This window comes from Brachycentrus maculatus, unplaced genomic scaffold (genome assembly GCF_059751285.1).
Source record: "Brachycentrus maculatus isolate JH-2025_06_01 unplaced genomic scaffold, ASM5975128v1 h1tg000656l, whole genome shotgun sequence".
Taxonomy (NCBI): Eukaryota; Metazoa; Arthropoda; class Insecta; order Trichoptera; family Brachycentridae; genus Brachycentrus; species Brachycentrus maculatus.
The window spans coordinates 407,501-428,630 of record NW_028281391.1 but is presented as its reverse complement, the minus strand read 5'-3'; the positions used below and the strand labels follow the sequence as shown (position 1 = coordinate 428,630).

At 30.7% G+C, this 21,130-nt stretch overlaps 1 protein-coding gene across 1 annotated transcript in view; it reads left to right on the top strand.

The window, feature by feature from the left end:
- The window catches only part of LOC148300784 (uncharacterized), a 491,440-nt gene that overhangs the window by 88,978 nt on the left and 381,332 nt on the right, over window positions 1-21,130 (top strand). The window contains exon 2 of the mRNA XM_088274309.1: window positions 1,378-1,626. Coding sequence (XP_088130435.1) covers window positions 1,470-1,626 — 157 coding nt within the window. The 5' untranslated portion in view covers window positions 1,378-1,469. The remainder of the gene's footprint in view (window positions 1-1,377; window positions 1,627-21,130) is intronic.

Here is a 21,130-nt window from a genome sequence, read left to right as displayed (position 1 = left end):
ATTTTATTTTTGATTGGCGACTACATACTACTCAAATTTTGGAAGTCACTTTTTAGCACTTGCTACTTCTTTGACACCATCTTTATTTGAGTAAAGCATTTTCTAAGACCTTTACAGAATGTACATACAAATTCTTCCAGAATAAATTATTATGATTTAACTATTTATCTACATAAAAATATTACATTCAAATTTTACATCTCTAGTGCCCTAAAAATTAATTGTGCAGGGGTTTGATACGCTAATGACCTAAATAAAATAGTAAAAAAATTGTTTTATATTTTATGTACAGTCATTCACAAAATGAATTTGTCAATATTCAGCGTACTTAAATATCTTTATTATGTAAGCATTAATTTTTATGGCGACATAATTTTGGAATTTAGGGATATAAAAAAATGTGAAATACTATAATAACTCGTATGAAGGTTTCTTCGATCACACATTGATATATCATGCGTAGAGTGAATAATCCAATTTCTGATAAAACAAATGCAGAAAAACATTTGTTGCTGTGGTTCTAATAAGAGCAAATATGACAATACGTTTCAGTCTGCCTTTTTAAAAAATGTTTTACAAAAATGAAATTCTCTGTTATCTCCCGAGGAATATTTATCATTAAGAACGATTTGAATTCTATTTCTTAGGAAACAAAAAGATGCCTTAATTTTAAAGTCATCATTCGTTTAATTAACAATTCAAATTTAAATCTGCACAACTTGCTACGTTCGAATCGAATAAATTTTAAGATAATTGGTCTGATTCGCCTAGCTTCCCCTCCGGATGAGGTTTCTTTGTACATTGTTAGTTATTATAAAATATTGGATCCAGCGAACCATTAACGAAAAAAATTAGCTGCTTTAAAAGTATAACCTTATTTTTTACAAACAGTAATCACCATCTTTTTTATGATTGTTTATTTTCTATTCTTTTTAACAGAATCCAAAATCAAACTCAGGAAAAAAACGCATATTACTAAATTCGTAGTGGGTTATTAAGTATATAATAAAAAAAAAATCATAATAAATTTAATGTCTAACTAAAGTATTTTTTTTATAGTTTTGCACTCTTTTATTTTATTTAACCAGTAACTGAGTTGTGTCATCTAGTCTGATGATGTTGGTAACGACAAAAACCGGTAAGTGGTCAAATATAAATAACTCTTAAGTGGAGAAACCCAGATTTGTAAACAAGGATTTGGAAACAATTAAAATATTGTACATCTCCAATATGTACAATATCTTGACCCACCCTAGGAATCGAACCCGGAACCTCTCGTATGGTAGCCCAACCGCTTCACTGTGAAGGTGGAAGGAATAATTATTTTAAAAAAAATATAATTTAATAAATCAATTAAAAATATGTGCGTTTTTTCAGTACCAGTAAAATAGTGCTACGATTTGAAAAAAAGAATGGTTCATTAGTTGTTGGTTCAAATAATTTTTAGTCGTCGAACAAAAAATATAAAAATGATAGTGAGATTAAAGTGTGGACGAGTCGATATGAGGAGAGGAATTTGGAGTTTGGAGACGATGCTGGTCCTGATGCTGCTTCTCCAAGTGGGAGACGCCAGGGCGAAGGGGTACCTGGATGCAGAGGATATCATCAGCGACCTAGATAAACCAAGTAAGTGAATGTTTTTTCATCCCCAAAGTATTTTTAAATGTCATTAAAATAGTATATCTACAAAAGCTACTCTGTTAATATATTTTTGTTCGAAAGTGTAATTTTATATTCTAAAGAAAAAAAATGTTTGAAAAAAAAAAGGATCATGACACCATACAGTATGAATTATTTATATTTATAAATACAATAAATACAAGGCTAAGATTTTAGGTATTCTTTTAAAACATATTTACGCATTAATTTGAAAAATCATATTATGATAATCAGATTTTATCGAGTAAATCGGAGGTATTATTTATATATAAACAGCGCGTGAAGAGTGTGCGGGAACCGCGACACTATATTCGCATCTCACTCTTGCATACATGCACTGTATAAGCGTGAGGAGCTCAAAGCTCAATGTTCTCTAGCTAGCGGTCAGTAGCTCTTGAGCTCCTGACAAGAGCGGGCCTATGCTTGTTTCGTGAGCGTTGTCATATGGTTTTTTAATGTTTTCAGCAAATAAATCTGACTATCTAGTAAGAATTCATATTGATGTAAATTATTTTATTTTATTTTATCATTCATATGGCACCGACAAGCGCTGCGCGCCGGCGCCGTAGCGTAGTTGGGTAAACGCTCGACTGCGGAACAGGCGTCACGTCAAAACTTCAAAAATAATTGTATTATGTTTTAATTGTAAAATCTCTGTTTTATTTAACAATTAATAAATAAATAAAAATGGGGTTCTACAAATAAAACGCCAAATCAATAAATAAAATAATTGTTTTTAGCGGTGAAGTTTTCACAATGATCTTCCCTATCCAACATCCTAATAGTTTTACGTACAGAAATCCTCTTTAAGAATAGGCTTTGGGGGTCATTCCTTTAAGAAAAAACATAATTCCGAATTAATGATATAAAAAAATGTGCTCTCATTGATATTTCGCGTGCCGAGGACATATTTTATAGTATTTACTTATTTAAAAAACTTTTTGAAAGTAAATTTATATTTTTAACATCTCAACGTAGATGAAGATGAATATTGAGTTCTGGGTTTATGACCTGTCTTATTGGGGCTTATGACCTGTCAAAACCTGGTAAAAACATTACACACTTCCAACATTCACCATTCTACCCATTTTGAGTATCTCTAAATACTTGTTCACAAATCTGGGTTGTCTCTAGTAAATAGATGTAAATAGGCTCTAGTGTACTCACGTGTACGGTGTCATGAGATTAATGATAAATATAGGAGTACCAAAAATTAATTAGGGTGAATGTTGCACGTGTGTAAAATGATCACTTAATCAGCCCATGACAGGTCATAAACCCTGTAAATACTCAGACTTCCATATTGTTCTTCACCTATGTTGAGATGTCAAAAATACGCATAGTGCTAATGTTGTTTTACAAGCCCATATCGGTAGTGTAATGGTAAAGGGTTATATCTGTCAATTTTTTCATTTTCTAAGTTTGTTCCACAAAATTTCTAAAATAGTGTATTCCATAATCTGGCAAAAGGATATAGCTGTAGTTGCAACACTTATTTAGTTTTTTAAGATTTGTACATATGCCATCCGAAAAAAAAAATTACAAGTTTGTTTTTGCTCTCCTCTAAAATTTGGTCTGAGACAGATATACCCCTTTGCCTTTAAACTACCGATATAAACCCACAGTTTTATCATTTATCAATATAATAATTTGACGAACTCCTCACGCTTGAGACATACTAATCACTGTAATAATAGGGTATCCAATGCCTATTTATAAACACATTGAATATGTAACAAAACACAATACTATCGACAACAGCTTTAAACCATCAAGAACGAGTTTCTGAGACCTTAGCGATTTAACACTGAATGTGTTATTATAATCGTTATGACACGGTGAAAAGCTGTTAGAGAGATATTAACTCGATAATCGATTATGATAAAACGATTACTCTAGGTGCAAACGCTCATTTCAACATCGTTTGAAACTGTTTGTAATTTATAAAATAATATGGACTAAAGGTGAAATAATGAAAGGGATACGTAAATGATCAAGAATTTATAATATAAAACAGTTTTTTTTCTATTTTTGTTTGTATATTATGTTAATATAGATTTTTAAAAACGTATGTTAAAAAAACTCTACCGACAGACATAAGCAGGCTTTGTGAGTCACTGCAAATATTATATGTTAATTATTTTTATGAATCTATAAATGAATATAAATACATATGTGTGAAAAATATAAATATATATTTAACAAATTAATGAAATAAAAAATCTCATCAATTGATTTGGCAGTCACTATGTGGGAATATCTAAATTTTATTTGAATTTTACCACCATTATTTTTAAAAATCCCGCATCATTTTAAAACCAAATGGTGTGGAATTTACCGAGATACGTGTCGCAGTAAATTTTTTAAAAAGTGGTATATACCAGGTAAAATTTAAATTTATAATGAAAAATAATCTTAAAATATAAAATTATATATACTAGTGATGTGTTAAAGAAAAATAACTTTTCATTTAATGCAACTTAATTATATTATATCCTATATGAAGCATACGGAATCTACAAAACCTTCAGGTTCTTCAGTCATCTGTCAGCCCCCTTACATCACTCAAGTCAGGTCCGTGACCCAAAGTTCAGACGACAACTGCCGACGGATTGTCAGCAGTGGACGTCCTGGGCGGTGGGAACCTGATGCCTTGTAAAAGAGGCAAGCTTTAAGAGCTCTCGGGAGGCATACGAAGCCTATGGTCTAGCCAACTGAATTGAATTTTCTTGGCGACAGTTTTGACCATGGGTTGATACATCAGCAGTTGTCTTTCATGGGAAAAATATCGGCAATGAAATGTTTTAAAAATCTAATTTTAAAAAAATAATCTGATGATAAAATATATCTACGTGTATTTGTTTATTTGTTTATTTTTCAAAACATATTACATACACAGTTAATATGTAAAGCATTCCTGACGAGTTATTTCTATTTCTCATTTTGGGACATGGGATTAAGGTTAACAAGACTGGAATACAAATAATAAAGCTACAAAAAAGATTTTTTTTTAAAAGCAAAACTAATACATGGCAAAATATAAAAACAATAAACAGGTAAAATAAATTGGCATAATAAACATATTTGAAATAAATAAATGAGAAAAAATTAGGTAAGAAGCATATTAAAAATAAGTAAATGAGAAAATATAAAAAAATTAGCATATACCGCTCACTCCTTTTAAGAACGTCATAAATCAAAAAACTTGATTTTTCAGGAGAACGTTTTTAAAGTTTAAAAATATAACACAATGTATTAAAAATAAATATCATACCACTGATTGAGCTTTTTACTGTGCACCAGATTTTTTTAGGTAAAACCTGAAGGTTTTTTCTCCATTTGAAAAATATTTAGTTTTTTTTAAATAATAATTCAACAATACATTTTCTTCAAAATACAAAAACAACACTTTCTGCCCTGTAGCGGGTAAATATTAAGTTAAAAATATGCCTCTTTTGCTGGGATATAGTACATTTTCTGGGCATTCCGAAAACATGCACAACTGAAAATTGACAATTTTTTATTAATGACGTTCTTGAAAGGAGTGAGCGATATAAGCAATCAAAACGTCACCAAATATTGTTTTGAATTCTAACCGCAAAGATTTTGTATTTTAGGTCCCTTATGGGTTTAAACGAATTTTACCGATTCACCAAAAAAAGATTTCCTTCTCAGGATTTCGCAAAAGAATCAAATAAGTTGAAGCGAAAGTTTTAGATGTTCACATTGATAACTTAGTTGGGAAGCAAATCCCAAACTACTCTGATTTCTGAAAGTTTCTTCGATTCCTTACAACCATTACATGATATATGTACGAGTATATTGTTGACCTTTGTCGTTGCTTTTGATGATTTTTTAAGTGAAACTTCTTATGCGGCGATTCAAATCGATAATTGAACGAGAATTGAGAGTGAAATCTCAAGGACGCGTCACGTTTATACGGCACGAATTTCGTTAGGCGAGAGAGAATGCCGCATGCCCCACATGATCTATCCAACTTGCCTTTTTTTAAAGCATCAGGCTGTCTCGTGAAGAGATGCATGAATGTGGAAAAGGCGAAAAATGGCTGCAGAGACAGAGTGGCATTATTTTCCATTCCCTCTGTCTTTTCCAAGAAGTCGTTTTCTAGTAGGTATGTTAAATTATCCAAATTCGGGTCTTGCATACAAATAAAATGGTCTCTGCAAAATAAATATTTTCTTAAATCAATCATAGATGACTGTTATTTACTCAATCACGGAACGTCAAGAGACTTATCATATGTGTATAGTTATGAAAGTTGAGTAGTGTGGTTGTCAATTACGGGTATAATGTTGAATGTTACACGCGTGTAAAGTGATTACATAACCAACATATGATACGTCGTAAGCCTTGTAACTACCCAGACTTTCAAATCTTTCTTTAAACTTGTTGATATATCAAAAATTTAATAAATAGGGGGTTGAATTAATTCTCGCCGTTTTTTGTAGTATTTTGAATTGAAAATATATATTTTTTTAAAAGTAAGAATTTATTCAAAGTATTGCCCTTCTTTCTCGACTACTTTGGCCCATCTTTCAGGAAGAAGTCGTAATCCCCTATAAAAGAAAACCTTGTCTTATGAGGCAATCCAATTTCAACCCATAACTCGACTTCTCGATAACTTTTGAAAATTTATCTCGATAATCCATGCTGCATGGTCCAAAACAGATGATAATCGGATGGTGCGATGCCAGAAGAGTAGGGCGGGTGTGACAGAACCTCCCAGCCGAAGGAGTTTATCTGTTCTTTTACCACTTTGGCAACATGAGGGCGCGCGTTGTCGTGCAGAATGAGAATTGACTCGTGCCTGGCTGCGTATTCTGGACGTTTTTCTTCAATTGCTGTTTTCAGTTTGATCATTTGCTGCTTGTAAACCTCTGCTGTGACTGTTTGGCCTGCTTTGAGAAGCTTGAAAAAAATTACTCCTTGCTGATCCCACCAAATGCAAAGCATCGTTTTTGAGCCGTGAATGTTGCGTTTTGCAATGCTGGCTTCAGCAGGGAGTGGCTGACCTGGCTGGCAGATGACGAAGAAGATTCACTTCTCATCGCTGGTGATGACGCGATGCAAAAAACATTTTCTGTGATGCCGTTGCAAGAGTGAATCACACATACAAAGTCGCCTTTCCATATCTATCTCCTTCAGAGCATACGGGACCCAGTTTCCCTGCCGATGAACGAGGCCCATAACCTTAATTTTGAGGCGGTTGAAAGTGCCACGTGAGTGTTTGAGGCAGCGGGGGACAGGAAAACAAAAAAACGAAAGGAATCAATTTAAATCACAGAGAAATATTAGATTTTTATAAACGGCGAGAGCTAATTCAACCCCCTAATAAATGATTAATTATTATTTTAAGTAATTGAATTTTTTTTAAAGCATTGTTAACTTTAAGGTGTGGTAATAAAATACTCTCCTTATCGTCCATTGTTTACTTAGTGTAACACAACTTGAAAAAAAATATATGTTCTTCTTTTATTAAATTATTCTTCATCAATGTTGAGATGTGAAAAAATACATGTATTTTTAACCCCTCCCCCCTAAGCATCGAACCCGAGACCACCAGCATAGTAGCCAAATGTGCTAGCTACTACACTATTGACGTAGGACAAGGAATGAATGCTTACAAGAAATAAAAATTCACCTTACATAAAATAAATCAAATAATGTATCAAAACCACTCATACGCTCCGTCCGTTACTGAGGCTTCTTGCCAACTTGACAAAATATTAAATGGTCCTTTTTGTCCCCTTCTCCCCCAATACCCATTGAAAACCTTTTTTTATTTTCTATAGACAGGTTTTCAGGTTTTCAGGACCGACTGAAGCTCCTGAAAGTGTTTACTTAGCATTAGGCCCCGATGTGACAACGTTGATTCCGCAGATTTCATTTGTCATTGGTCCTTTATTTATTTTCCGCTACGAATTTATGACAAACTTATTTACCCTCGTGTTTTTATAACGGAAACCGAATGTTTTTTCGCCGTTATCAGCAGGTCTCTTGACGTTAGTTTGTCCAACTTGGGTGATTCAGTACAAACACGACAAGATTTGGGATGGAAAGCTCATTGGAACGGAGTCGAAATAATATCTTTTTAAAAGCTCCCGAAAACCTAATGCCATTTTTGATCTCAAACAAAAACATCCTTAAACAAGACATATTTGTTTTTCATTATGATCTTACAAAGAAAAAAAAAACATGCTTTTAAAGATAGTTTTAACTACATGATAAATAAACAACTATTTTTTGTTACATCCCTTGAGTTTTTATTCATATATACGAGTATGCGTAACGTTTTTTAGTCTTCTCAATAAAATATCAAGTAAATATGTTTTTACTCTTTTATTTTATTTGACTTAAGATCGGGTTTTGTCGTTAGCGAAACCATCAGTCTAGTATCAGTAACGACAAACTAACTTACTCGTATGAATAAACTATAGATGCATTATTCTTACATCTAGAGATGTTCAAACTATGGTCAAGATATGGTTTAATTTTTACCGTTTTTCCAATTTTTACCCATAAAAATATATAATTTTCTTATAATTAAAAACAAACTTGGTTTTTATTATATATATTATAATTTTACGTTTTGTTGACATATGAAAGCGATTATTTTAAAGATAAACTCTATCTAATTAAAAAATATATTTTTAAATTTAAGTTTTGAAAAAATAATAGAATTTTACCACGAAGTGACTGCCAAATCAATTAATGAAATAAAATAAATATTTTTGAAATAAAAATTCACCACGAAATCAATGGAAATGAGAAAACGTTAAGTGGTTTTAGGTTTCTCATTTTTTTGTGTCAAAAACAATATTTTTTTAATATTTGCAAAAATATGTTTTGAAAGAAGATGGTTTTCACAAGGGAATAAACTCCATCCTCTTCCACAAAATTCATTACTGAATTTTAAAAAAATATAAAAGAAAAATTCTGAGTAAACTGGTGACATCTGTTGGCATTTAAAAAAAATTCTCACGGTAAGAAATCCACCCAAATTCTAACTTATATGATTAAAATTGACTTCTTAATGGTCGTGGAAAAATAGACACGATGAAAAAGGCAGAATTAAATGATAAAAGGAAAAATAACGTTGTATTATGATGGATTGGAGTTTTTTTCGTTTATACACATTGACTATCTTTGATCCTTTTACATACTTTCAGACTGGAGTTTTACTTAGTTTAGAAGACCCTAATTAAAAACGATCTATCAAAGTCAAGAAATGTTTACACTCCATCCCTAAGAGTGACCACTCCAGCTGGTTACGTAACTTGATAATATAACTTGTAAAAACTAAGTTTCTTATTTGAGGAACTCACTGTTGCCAAGTTTCCTTGTTTCAAGTAAAATTATATTATATCATTTAATAACTTTCAATAAAACCACTTTTTGTATTAAATCTTGATATTTAATGAAACTTGCGATTCGAATTTTTTTTCGTGTTTATTTGTCATTTCAAATAATTTTCAAATGAACTCAGAAATGTTTCAAATACGGTAGTCGAATATTTCTAGTTTAATAAATAAAATCAAGAACTAACGAAATTTATAAATTTTACTCAATAAAACCTCAATGTGTGTTAAGCTTTTAATTTTTTGTTGGTGCATAAATTGAATTCAATAGGTTTCTAGCTACAATAAAAAGAATCATTGAAGATTTAAAATATCTTGGTTCGTAATTATAAAAGTATTGAAAAAGTTTATTATTATCAAGAAAGAATAAAAATATATTGAAATACGAGCTACGTTATTATTGATAATTTATTATTTATAGATTTTTTTACCGAAATGACAGTATATGACTACTTACCAAGATTTTGAGATACTTATAAAAATATAAATTACCAGTTTTCATTTGAAATGGTTGAAATGGTTTCATTTGAAATTTCAAATGAAAATGGTATTTTCTGGCGTTTCTCGTGTGTGTGATTATAATCCGGGATTCGGATCTCACATACTAATAAAAGAGTTTCTGCTTAATAAAAAGCTTCTTTACATCTCACCAATAGATGTCTTTAGTGAAGTTTTAGTGATTCATGAACAAGGTTTCTAAATTAGTTCATATATATAGAACTTCCAAGAATTTGAGTAGTGTGGTTGTCAATAATGGGTAGAATTGGTGAATGTTACACGTGTGTAAAGTGATCACTTAAACCAGCCTATGACGGTCGTAAGCCCCGTAAATGCCCAGACTTCCATATTCTTCTTCATCTTTGATGAGATGTCAAAAAAAAAATAATAATAATATAAATTACCACTTCTCCGTTCGTAATTTCATAAGTAAAATTGCTGTCGCGGACTCTTACTTAAAGGTAGTGGGTGCAAACGCACCCTACTACAACTTGATACCTTTTTTAAATAAAGGGCTGCTAAGGCCAATAAAAATATGGGAAATGGAAACATATGGGTACAGTAAAAATGCATTTTTCTGTTTATAACATTCCTTTAAAATTAATATTAAGAGAAATTTAGTATGAGAGAAACAAGGAAAAAAGAAGGAAAGAGAGAGAGAGAGAGAGAATCTCAGTAGAAATACAGCATAACAACATTCGCATAAATATAAGCAAAAAATCTCAGGATAAAAACGTAAATAATCACAAAACACAGTGATAAATATTGCTTACATAACGCGTGATACCTCAACTGTTTATATATACCATCTGACCTGTACATTCGCGACACTATCTTATCGGTTCGTATCGTAATATTAACGTTGTTATGTAATGTATGTTAATGTTGCACACTTTTGCTCCACTCCCGTGGCGTCAGAATGTATCTATCTTTCTCTTTTCTTCTGTGTTATATCTTTCATCTCTATAATGTAACGAAATGAGCCTTACAAACGTAAAATTTAAATTCCTCGATTCTTTTCCAACTATTTATTATAGAATCGACGCCTTAGAAGTTTGACTTCAAAAAATTAATATTATAAGCTTACGCAAAATTTAAATGATTTTTCAATTTATTGCATTAATTTTATAAAATAATAAATAATCATTAGATCGTCGGGAGAAGTTAAAACCGATCCTTAAGTACTTTGTCCAAAGTTCGTTTGTTAGTCTGGAATTGTTCGACTTTGTTTCGTATTCTTTGGTCGGTGTATATAAATTTCACTGGAAGCCAAACCAGGGGCGGTGCATGAAGCAATAAACAAACTTTCTTTTTCCTCGCATTTACGATTTGTGAAAAGTTCCGTCGTACACAATTATATTTATAGACTCCTCACGGGAGTTGGATGGCTGCAGCTAGAGTAATTAATTTTCAGTGCATTTCGGAAGAGAGAACATCGCAACATACATTAAAGGAATAATTTTAAAAGGTACACTTATAGATAATATTAACTTATTTAAAAAAATGCGGTATGATATTAATCTGAGCTGAAATAGAAACACTTAAAAAAAAATACAGTAAAGTTAGTCTGTATAACCACTCACCGTACGGTTAGTGGTCGTATACAAACATTGCCATACATAGTTTTCGTAAAAAATTCTAATAATTACCATAATTTGTTATAAATGCTATCAACCAGACTTCCATAATCTTCTTCATCTTTGATGAGATGTCAAAAAATAATATGAAAATAACTCCTGTAATTGGAAATAATCCAGATTTTGTGAACAAGTATTTGGACACACTCAAAATGTTGTAAATAAATTATCTGATCACATTATAAGCTTAAATAATAAAAATGAAAATTGTATTTTCTGGCGTTTCTCATATATGTGATTGAAATCCAGGATTTGGACCTCACATACCAATAAAAGAGTTTCTGCTTAGTAAAAAGCTTCTTTACATCTCACCAATAGATGTCTCTAGTGAAGTTCTTGTGATTCAAGAATAAGGTTTCTAAATTGGTTCATATATATATGTAGAACTTCCAAGAATTTGAGTAGTGTGGTTGTCAATAATGGGTAGAGTTGGTGAATGTTACACGTGTGTAAAGTGATCACTTAAACCAGCCTGTGACGGTCGTCAGCCCCGTAAATGCCCAGACTTCCATATTCTTCTTCATCTTTGATGAGATGTCAAAAAAATATGAAAATTACTCGTGTAATTGGAGATAATCCAGATTTTGTGAACAAGTATTTGGACACACTCAAAATGTTGGAAATGCTATCAATATCAAAAATAATAAAAAAATTAGTAAAAAGTATCAAAATTCAAAATATATTTAAAAATATATTTTTAATAATTTTAGTAGAATTATAAACATTAATTTATTGACAATGATCGTAATGCCCTCAATAAAAATGAAATACTGTATTTTTATATTTATTTAATTTCAATAGTCATTTAGAGAAATATTTGTGTTTTTATTATAATTAAAAATATTTTAATTTAATACTATTTTTGGAAGTATAAGCGATTCATTATTTAGAGAAATAACTTATTTGTCTCATTCTAACCCTTATCCGCCCTAAATCAAATACCGTTAAATACAAGAAGGAAAGGTGATCAGTCCCGTCCTTCAGTTTTCATTCCAGAGTTATATCGAATATATATGAGATTTTAAATTTAATTCTATTTATTTTTACCCCCCTAAAAATTGAGCTGGGGACTTCTCAAATGCGTTGGTCACACTACGGAGGCGAATACAAAAATAAGTACAAATAACAAAGGGTTAAAAAAATTCATTATTTCATTCGGCAGTCACTTTGTGGCCGTGACACATCACATCTATTTTTCATTTTAGTTTCAAATGCCATTTTTCCTAAAAATCCATTATGACACGTGTTTTGATGTATTTCACATCTTTAATGGTCTTCAAAAATTATGCGGAATGCATCGAAATACATGTTACAATAGATTTTAAGAAACAGTGGTATTAACCAAGCAAAACTTAAATTAAGTTTCATTTTCTTCTTCTTCATCTGTATCGAGATGTCAATATAAATTTAATCCTAAATTAACAAGCCTAGAATAGTTAATAAAAATTTGTACACATTTCAAACATGAGTTTATTTCGCATCATTTTAAAGACCAAATGGATTTTTGAAAATAACGTAGAATACATCGAAACACGTGACACAATAGATTTTAAGAAAATGTGGTATTAACCAATTAAAACTTAAATCAAAAATTAAATAAAAAGTAACTTACCCTGTTTGCGGTTTAATTATATGTCGTATGTTTAATACTATTCTATATTAAACAGAAACGCTTTTACGTAATTTTGTCTTAATTTGTCAGTGTTGAGTGTTTGCCATTTTGTGGACTCTAAACTCAATTTGACAACAGAAATTATGTAAGAGGATCGTGACAAAGTCGGTAAGAATTAGTTTTCAACTCTATTTTGTATATTCATCTAAGTTGTTGAAGTGAGTAGTATACTGAAGTTATAATTAGTAACTTAATATTATTCTTATATGAACTTAAGTTTATAATATACAATATATACATATTGTATATTATAAAATTTAAGTTAATAGTTAATATGTCCGCCTCCGTAGTGTAATGGTCAGCATGCTCGCCTACCGTTCTGGAGGTCCCAGGTTCGATTCCCAGGGGGGTTTAATAAATATAAGTGTTTTTTTTAATCTAATATTTACTCAATATTACACTGGACTGGTACCTGAAGTGGAGGGCTGATCACCTTTCCTTCATGTGTAATCGATCGAGATAACACTGCGTTTGTATGAAGCAGTGCCCTATGCACCATCGGGGTGCGGTACGGGATTTATTATTACGTAATTGGAAAAAGGAGCAGAGGAAGACCGAGAAGAAAAACTTGGCACGATCAAGTATGCCAAATACTTGAAAGTGGTCAGGTTAGGAGTCGAAACAATCGGCGGGTATGTATGAGGAGATGCATGAACGTGGAAGGGGCGAAGAATGTTTTCAAAGACATAGTGGTGTGGCGCTCTATTCTTTCTGCCTACCCCTGCGGAAAACGGGTGACGGTTAGTTAGTTTTAAGTTGTATCTTCCCATTTCAGTTCCGCGTCCCGTAGTTCAGATGTGAACTGCCGACGAATTGCCTTTTAAATTATTTTTTTTGACATCTCAACTTAGATGAAGAAAAATATGGAAGACGGGACATTTAAAGGGCTTACCACCGTCATAGACTAGTTTAAGTGATCAATTTACACACGTGTACCATTTACCAATTTTACTCACGATTGACAAGCACACTAATAATATTTTCTTGAAACTTGAATTGTCTTTTCTTGAAGATATTTGTGACCATGAGTTGCTCTACGCTTTATTTCCTCATTTGTCACAAATTCAAACTACCGTACGCCATTCTTCGTAGGCATCTGCTCCCAAACCAGTTAACGAAGTTAAATTAATGAAGTTATTACTTTATGAAGTTAACACTATGTCAACTGTCTTTTTCCCAGTTTTTACGAATTGAATTATATTAAATTGTTGAATTATATTTTAAAATATCAACTGTGAATTATTTTATATTTATTTCAAAAACCTTTTTTCTTGGGCTCTTAAAAGCAAAATAATAATAATAATAATAAAACCCTTATCCGTACCCCAATGGTGCATAGGGCACTGTGTCTTATAAACGCAGTGTTATTATGATCGTTTTACACATGAAGGAAAGGTGATCAGCCCTCCGCTTCAGGTACCAGTCCATGGTAATATTGAATAAATATCACAGTGAAAAAATTACTTATATTTATTTTTACCCCCCTTGGGAATCGAACCCGGGACCTCCAGAACGGTAGCCGAGCGTGCTGACCATTACACTACGGAGGCGGACAAAATAAAATAAAAGCAAAATACATTGTAATCATAAAATAAAAACAAATAAAAACAGTATTTTAAAAATAATAAACAACTTATATTAAGGAAAATGTGAAAAATAATACTCAATCTACATACAATGAATCGTATTCAAATGTACGTACAACACTTTATCAGCACCTGATGGCGTTTAGGGCACTCCATAATAGAAATGACATTTTGTCTTGATCATGAATACATGAAAAAATGGTCATCAGCTCTACGCTTCAGGTACCAGGGTGATATTGAATAAATATTAGAATGAAAAATCATTTAAATTTATTTGACCTCCTTCCTGGGAATCGAAGCCGGGACCTCTAGTACGGTAGCCGAGCCTGCTCACTAAAACACTATGGAGGTAGACAATATATACTTAAATGTGGACCTTAAATAAAAAAAATGTATTTAATGACAAATTAATTAAATTTACGTTTTAACAAAATTTTAGGTTATTAACTAAAAGTCTCCACAACTCTTAATAATAAATAAAAATATTCTCAATATTTTTTCTTGAATGTTTTTTGCAGATACTTTGTGGCACATTTTGTAAACTTTATAAAATTAAACAACATTGTTTTAACCACTTTTTTATGATAAGTACACTTCAACCTACCGGTTTCGACAAGAACCTAGTCATCATCAGGGACTTTTAAAATCAAAAACATTATAAACATTAAAATAATTCTAATTAATTACATTCCCTTCCAAAAACTTCCACACACTCCGTAAAAATCCTAAATATTCTCATTATTATTAATATTTCAAGCATTTATTTTGTGGTTAGTCATTTTTACTTATTTATATTTTTACAAAATTTTTAATTATATCAGTATATTACCACTCACCGTGAGTGGTTATATACCAACATTAAAAAAAAAAAAAAAAACATTTAAAATTCCTCTCCATTGAAATATAGCACGAATAAAAATAAAACATATTACATTACATTATAGTAATTAATCAATTTTAAACAAACCGAAAGTAGGTATTTATAAATTTGACAAATATTTGTTGAATAGATAAAAGCCTTCTAAATATTTCAGTTAAATCAATTAAAATGAAATTTTTCAGCATTTTATGTAAATATTTATAAGTGCAAAAGTTCATCGCTGAAATGTTAAAATTTTCAGCTTGAAAGGCTCCTGCAAAATTGTTATATTAATTCAGTTCGCAACCTTCAATCTAGGAGACGTATATTCGATTTTACAACTTTAATTACGTGTTCAAATGAAGTGCGTCTCTTTTATTATCCTTTTGGGACCCACGACGGAGCTGTATGATAAAGTTTATTCGAAGAATTTCGGTTTAATAATTTTATTACAGACTCCAGCTAAAGCGCTCTAAATCGGCTCAAGGCTGAAGTGTTAACTTTCTGGAGTTCAGTGTGGGGGGAAGTACTGGAGTTTCTCGTGAATTTTCAGACATTTTAATATTAGACAAAAACATTGGATGATATTTAAAGGACGTACCTAAGATTATTATACTCAGTTTTAATAGGCTCTAAGATATAAAACGATTTTCAATGAAATAGGTTGGAGATTAAATGGAAAATTATGATAATTTTGTGACAAGTATTATTTATAAAATTGAAAAATCTTTTTTTTTCACACATTATTTGTTTGACTAGTGACAAGATTTCGTCGTTACCAACATCATCAGACTGGTGTGAGGCTAGATAAAATTCTGTGTTATTTATAACACAATAAGACAAGTATTAAAAACCATGATTTATATAAATATTCGGTACATTTATGTAGAGTTTTATAACTAAAATTATATTTTAATTATTGTACGTTTTTTCTTCATAATTTTACTATGAAAATATGAGTTTTTTCATATAAAATAATACTTTATGGTAATCTTGATTTATAAAACATGACGTATTCAACATTTTATTCACAGCCGAGATAACGTAAAGATAAAAATAGGTTTTGTATTTTTGAAGTTTTAACAAATATGTAAAACTAAATTTATCATGATTTTAAAACAAAATAACATTCAATTATTTAAAGAACAAATGGTTTTGCTTTAATATTTTGTTATTAATTTTTTTTTATTTTGTTTTGTCGTATTCAATTAAAAAATTTTATTAATGCTAATCTTAACAGTTACATAAGAATAATAAAAATATTGTAAGTTTAAATAGTAATATGCCAAGCATCAATCTCCCAAGTTTGGTTTATAAGGGGTCGAAAAAAATGAGTTTTCACTTTGATATATTTTGACACTGATAGTATTGAATTCAAATTTGTAATGCTCACTGAACTAAATACCTGCAATGTGTCTCTGTTTTTTTTGCTTGTCTAGTGTATCTTTCAGTTTATTTAGTAACAATGTTGGATTTCCGAAAAAATCAAAATATTTGAGCTTTTTACAATAAAAAAATGTTACCTTGAACTTGTATCTCTGGTAAGTAAAGTAAAAGTTATTTCCACCACGTAGTTAATTTGTTAACTTTTTTGTAATCTTAGCTTAAAGCCCAAGCCCCTGTGAAAAGAACCATAAGTTAACCATACACTCGTATAAAGTGTGGTGACGTAAGAATTCCAGTTAATATTAAGGTACTTTTTTATTATAAAATTAATTTTTACCGCTCATTTTAATATATTAATATATTCCTTTGTATTATCATCATTATCATTAAATTTAAACTGCGTTATAACGTTCAACTGTCTTTTACGTTATAACGGTTAAAGTGCCTTCTTTTTATTACCAATTTACCTGTAACTAGATACGATGTAGAACTAATCTAACTTATTCAAATGAGCTACGCAACGAGGTAAAGTTTCTAATTTCGATGCACACCCCTCAAAACCACCCCTTACTGATGACTTTACCTTTTCGTATCCTTAAAATGATAAAGCTCCATACAACAAAAGTTTATGAAATGAGTAAATAGATTTATTTATAGATGTTTTTCAAGAACATATAAAGATTTATTTTTCTTACTCTTATTTGCAGCCATGATGCATAAGGCATCGTATTGATATAATGTTATTTTGATCGTTTATTGTGTGAATACAAGGTGAATAGTCTTACTCTCCAGACAGCTGTACAGGGTAATAATATAAAATAAATTTAAGAGGGAAACATCCCACTATTTATTTTGACCCACTCACTGTAGGAATCAAACCTGGACCTCCAGTGTCGTTAAATATGCTTTCCATCACACTTGGAAGGGTAACAATTTTAAGACATTTTTAGACTCTTTTTCAAAATATTTGTGTACCAAGATTTCATGTAAAATTTAATAAATTAAAAAAAACCTAAATGTTGATTATTCTTTTTACTAATATCTCTATTTTGATAAAGAATATGGATGTCTGAGCATTAACGTGTCTTTGCCCAGACTTCCAAATTCTTCTTCGTCTTCCTAAAGATATCAATAATATTCTTAATATAAATCATTCATAAGTAGAAATAAATGTAGAAATTATGAACAAAGAAAGATTTAGACAATCAAATATTTTGAGTAAATAACTGGCCAAAATATAGGTTTAATAACAATGAAAATGGTTTTTTCCGGTGTCATCCAGAATTTAAAGAATTTGGAAAAAAAATTGCACTAACAAAAAAAATGTTACTAAAAAATTGTAAAAACACACTCAAGATGTTGTTAAAGTATTATATTACTGAAAATTAAATAAGATTTTAATTAAAAATGTAATTGATATTACAACGCAATTGTTATAGAAGGATGGCGAAACTAGATGGAACCTTTTCACTCCAAGGGTACGTTTTCTCTCACTTAAGTTTTAAGGCCAAGTTTTCCAGATTAGCATGTAGTTAATCGGCGCTTAAAGCTTTAAGGGGCGCTTAGTAACTGAGATGAAACCGGTACGCCCCTCAGACAATCATGGACCTAAAGAAACTGTGAAATTTGGGAAAGTATTATGAGACGTAAACATTAATTAATTAACTTTCGTTATAAGTTTCATTTCATAGCCCATTTAGAAACAAAGTAATCTCAAGACTTCAAAAAATCTGAATTGTAGGTAAAGATATAATAGAGGTATTTGGCTGATATGTGCGTACCTTACCTTATCATTTTAACAAAGTAGACAATAGTTCAGCTTTTAAACTCAACAAAAATTTGTTCGATTCAAAATTATTATCTGGTAGCCTATGTGCAGAAAAAAATGGAAAAAATAAAATGTGAAACAACAACATCAAAACACCGATAAAGATCATTTTACTCACTTATTGAAAAAATTCTGCCTCCTTAGAATAATTGTAAAGGCGTCTAGTTACCACACCCAAGGCCCCAGGTTCGATTTCCAGGGTTTATTATTAGTTTCATAAAATCAAAAAATCATGTTTTCAGACGTCTCCTTGTATGATAAATAATTCGGGAAGAATCTTACATACAATTAGTAAGGGTCTATGTTAAATAAAATTTAAACGCCCTGATGCACTATCACATGAGAGTAATAATCGTGACTATCATTTGAGACTATATTTATAGTTGAATCGTTGGTACAAACCTATGTGAGAATTATTTCGATATTTCAAATACGATTCGGACGACATTTATAATTCAGCTAAGTAAAACGCTCGAAGGTTAATTTAAATTAGTACATCCATACAATAAATTAAATCCGCTCCAAAAATTTTCACAGCGGGTAAACAGACATTTCTGAAACATTTTCGTCTAACGGCAATCATATTTTATGGGTTCAATCATACAAAAATCCCCAACTTCCAAAACGTTTCCTTCTATTTACTGACTTAACGGGGGTTAACGATTTCTAAGTCAAACAAGGCGAAAACCACGATTTAAACATTTTATCGAAGGGTGAAAAAGAGATTCGAGAACTGCTGACTCATGTACTGAGAGACTGAAAATCTTTTCAATTAGCCTTATTCTCCGCTGAGAAATGAAAGATTAACTGCTACTAATGTACTTCGCTTATTTGAAGACATCTCAGGAGGAATGATTTATAAATTTACTTTGAATTATAATTCTTATTTGAGTTGCGATTTTTGGTAATTAATTATTAAATAAATACACGAGTTATCGGAAACCGAACTTATATTTTAAACTTACCAAAATTATAAATAATTTGCTCGATACTGCTGATTGAGCAGTATCAATTTTATGATTTTCCACTAAGATCTATTTAAATGTTAAAATGAAACACTCGTATTAGACCACTTTTAAATGTGGTCTGGTCCAAGTGTTTCTTATTACTTTTATACTTTATTTTGTATCAAAATACATAGGCGCATCGCATAAATAAGTACGTGTTTAAAAGTTTTGATGTCTTAGATGGTGACAGCTCTGCCTTTATACGAGTATGTACAAATACACGAAATTTGCCACTCAAACCATTTTTTGAGACAAAATTTAGATCTTATTGGAATAAGTCAACACGAGTTTACGTGTAACATACACTTTTAATTATGTTCAAAACACATTGCTTTTAATATCATGAGTTATCCAAATATTATGAGTTAATAAAACAAAAACAAAAAATATTGCCATTTATTTTTTCATTAAAAAGCATAGTTGCATTGATGTGCTGTCCTTTATGATACCTTAATATTTTATTTTATTTTATTTTATTTTTGTCTCGTCCTATTAAATACAAATTTCTCCGAGTAATGAAGGATACGAATCGAATCGGGTAGTAAGTAGATAAAAGAAAACAAGTGAGGTTATTACGAAAGATAAAAGTCATTTGAATTTCGAGTCGGCCATCCGTTGCAATAAAATCGGATTAAGTACTCTCGTACTTTGAAAATTATGAAAATTGTACTGAAAACTTTTTCACTGACCCCCAATTTCCGAAAACGGGCGAAACATTAATTACCTTCTGCTATATTTAAAACTTTCCTTTTTGTTTAAGAGCGAAGAGAAGGCGATTTTTTGTATTCAAAGTTTTCCCATGTTTAATTCGAAGACCTTTTCATAAATACATTTAGCAAGAGAAGAACTGGCCAAAAGAAATCCGGCCTTTGTTTGATTTTTTCTCCCTTTTCTGTGTTTTAAAATAAAAGTTTTCGACGCTTTCCACTTTGAATTAATAAGGCGACAGCTGTAGCGAGGTCCGGATGAAGTTTGAAGCATTTTTATGAGATGAATTCTTAAAAGGTTCGTTTATTTTATTTGATTCTTAAGCGACAGCCGTTCAGTTTGGAAAACATTTGGTTGACTATTTCGACAAAAACACGATAATTCGACGGCTGCATTAATAATAATATTAACATCTTAATATACAGGTTAAAAAAAGGGTTTCAAATTGTATATTAATATGGCTTACAAAAATTGACAAGCCAATTTGTTTATTTGATTCTTAAGAGACAGCTGTTCAGTTTGGAAAACATTTGGTAGACTTTTTCGACGAACACATATATTATAAGCATTAATAACTATATTAAAATCTAAATACACAGATTCAAAAATAAGAAAATGAAATTGTGTATTTAAAGGGCTTACAGTTTATCAAAGTCTAGTTTACCATAAGTCGTATTTTTTATGAAAACATAACAATTAGACAGTTATATTAATAATTAAATTGATATCTCGATATGACGATGAATATGGAAGTCTGGGTATTAAAAGGGCTATATGAGATCTTTTTATACGAAAACATGATAGGTTTCATACCTTTCAAAGGCTGGTTTAAGTGATAACATAAACTAGCGTATGACAGTTATTAAACTAACTGAACAGTTTTATATTATCCACTGACACTTCGTGATGGA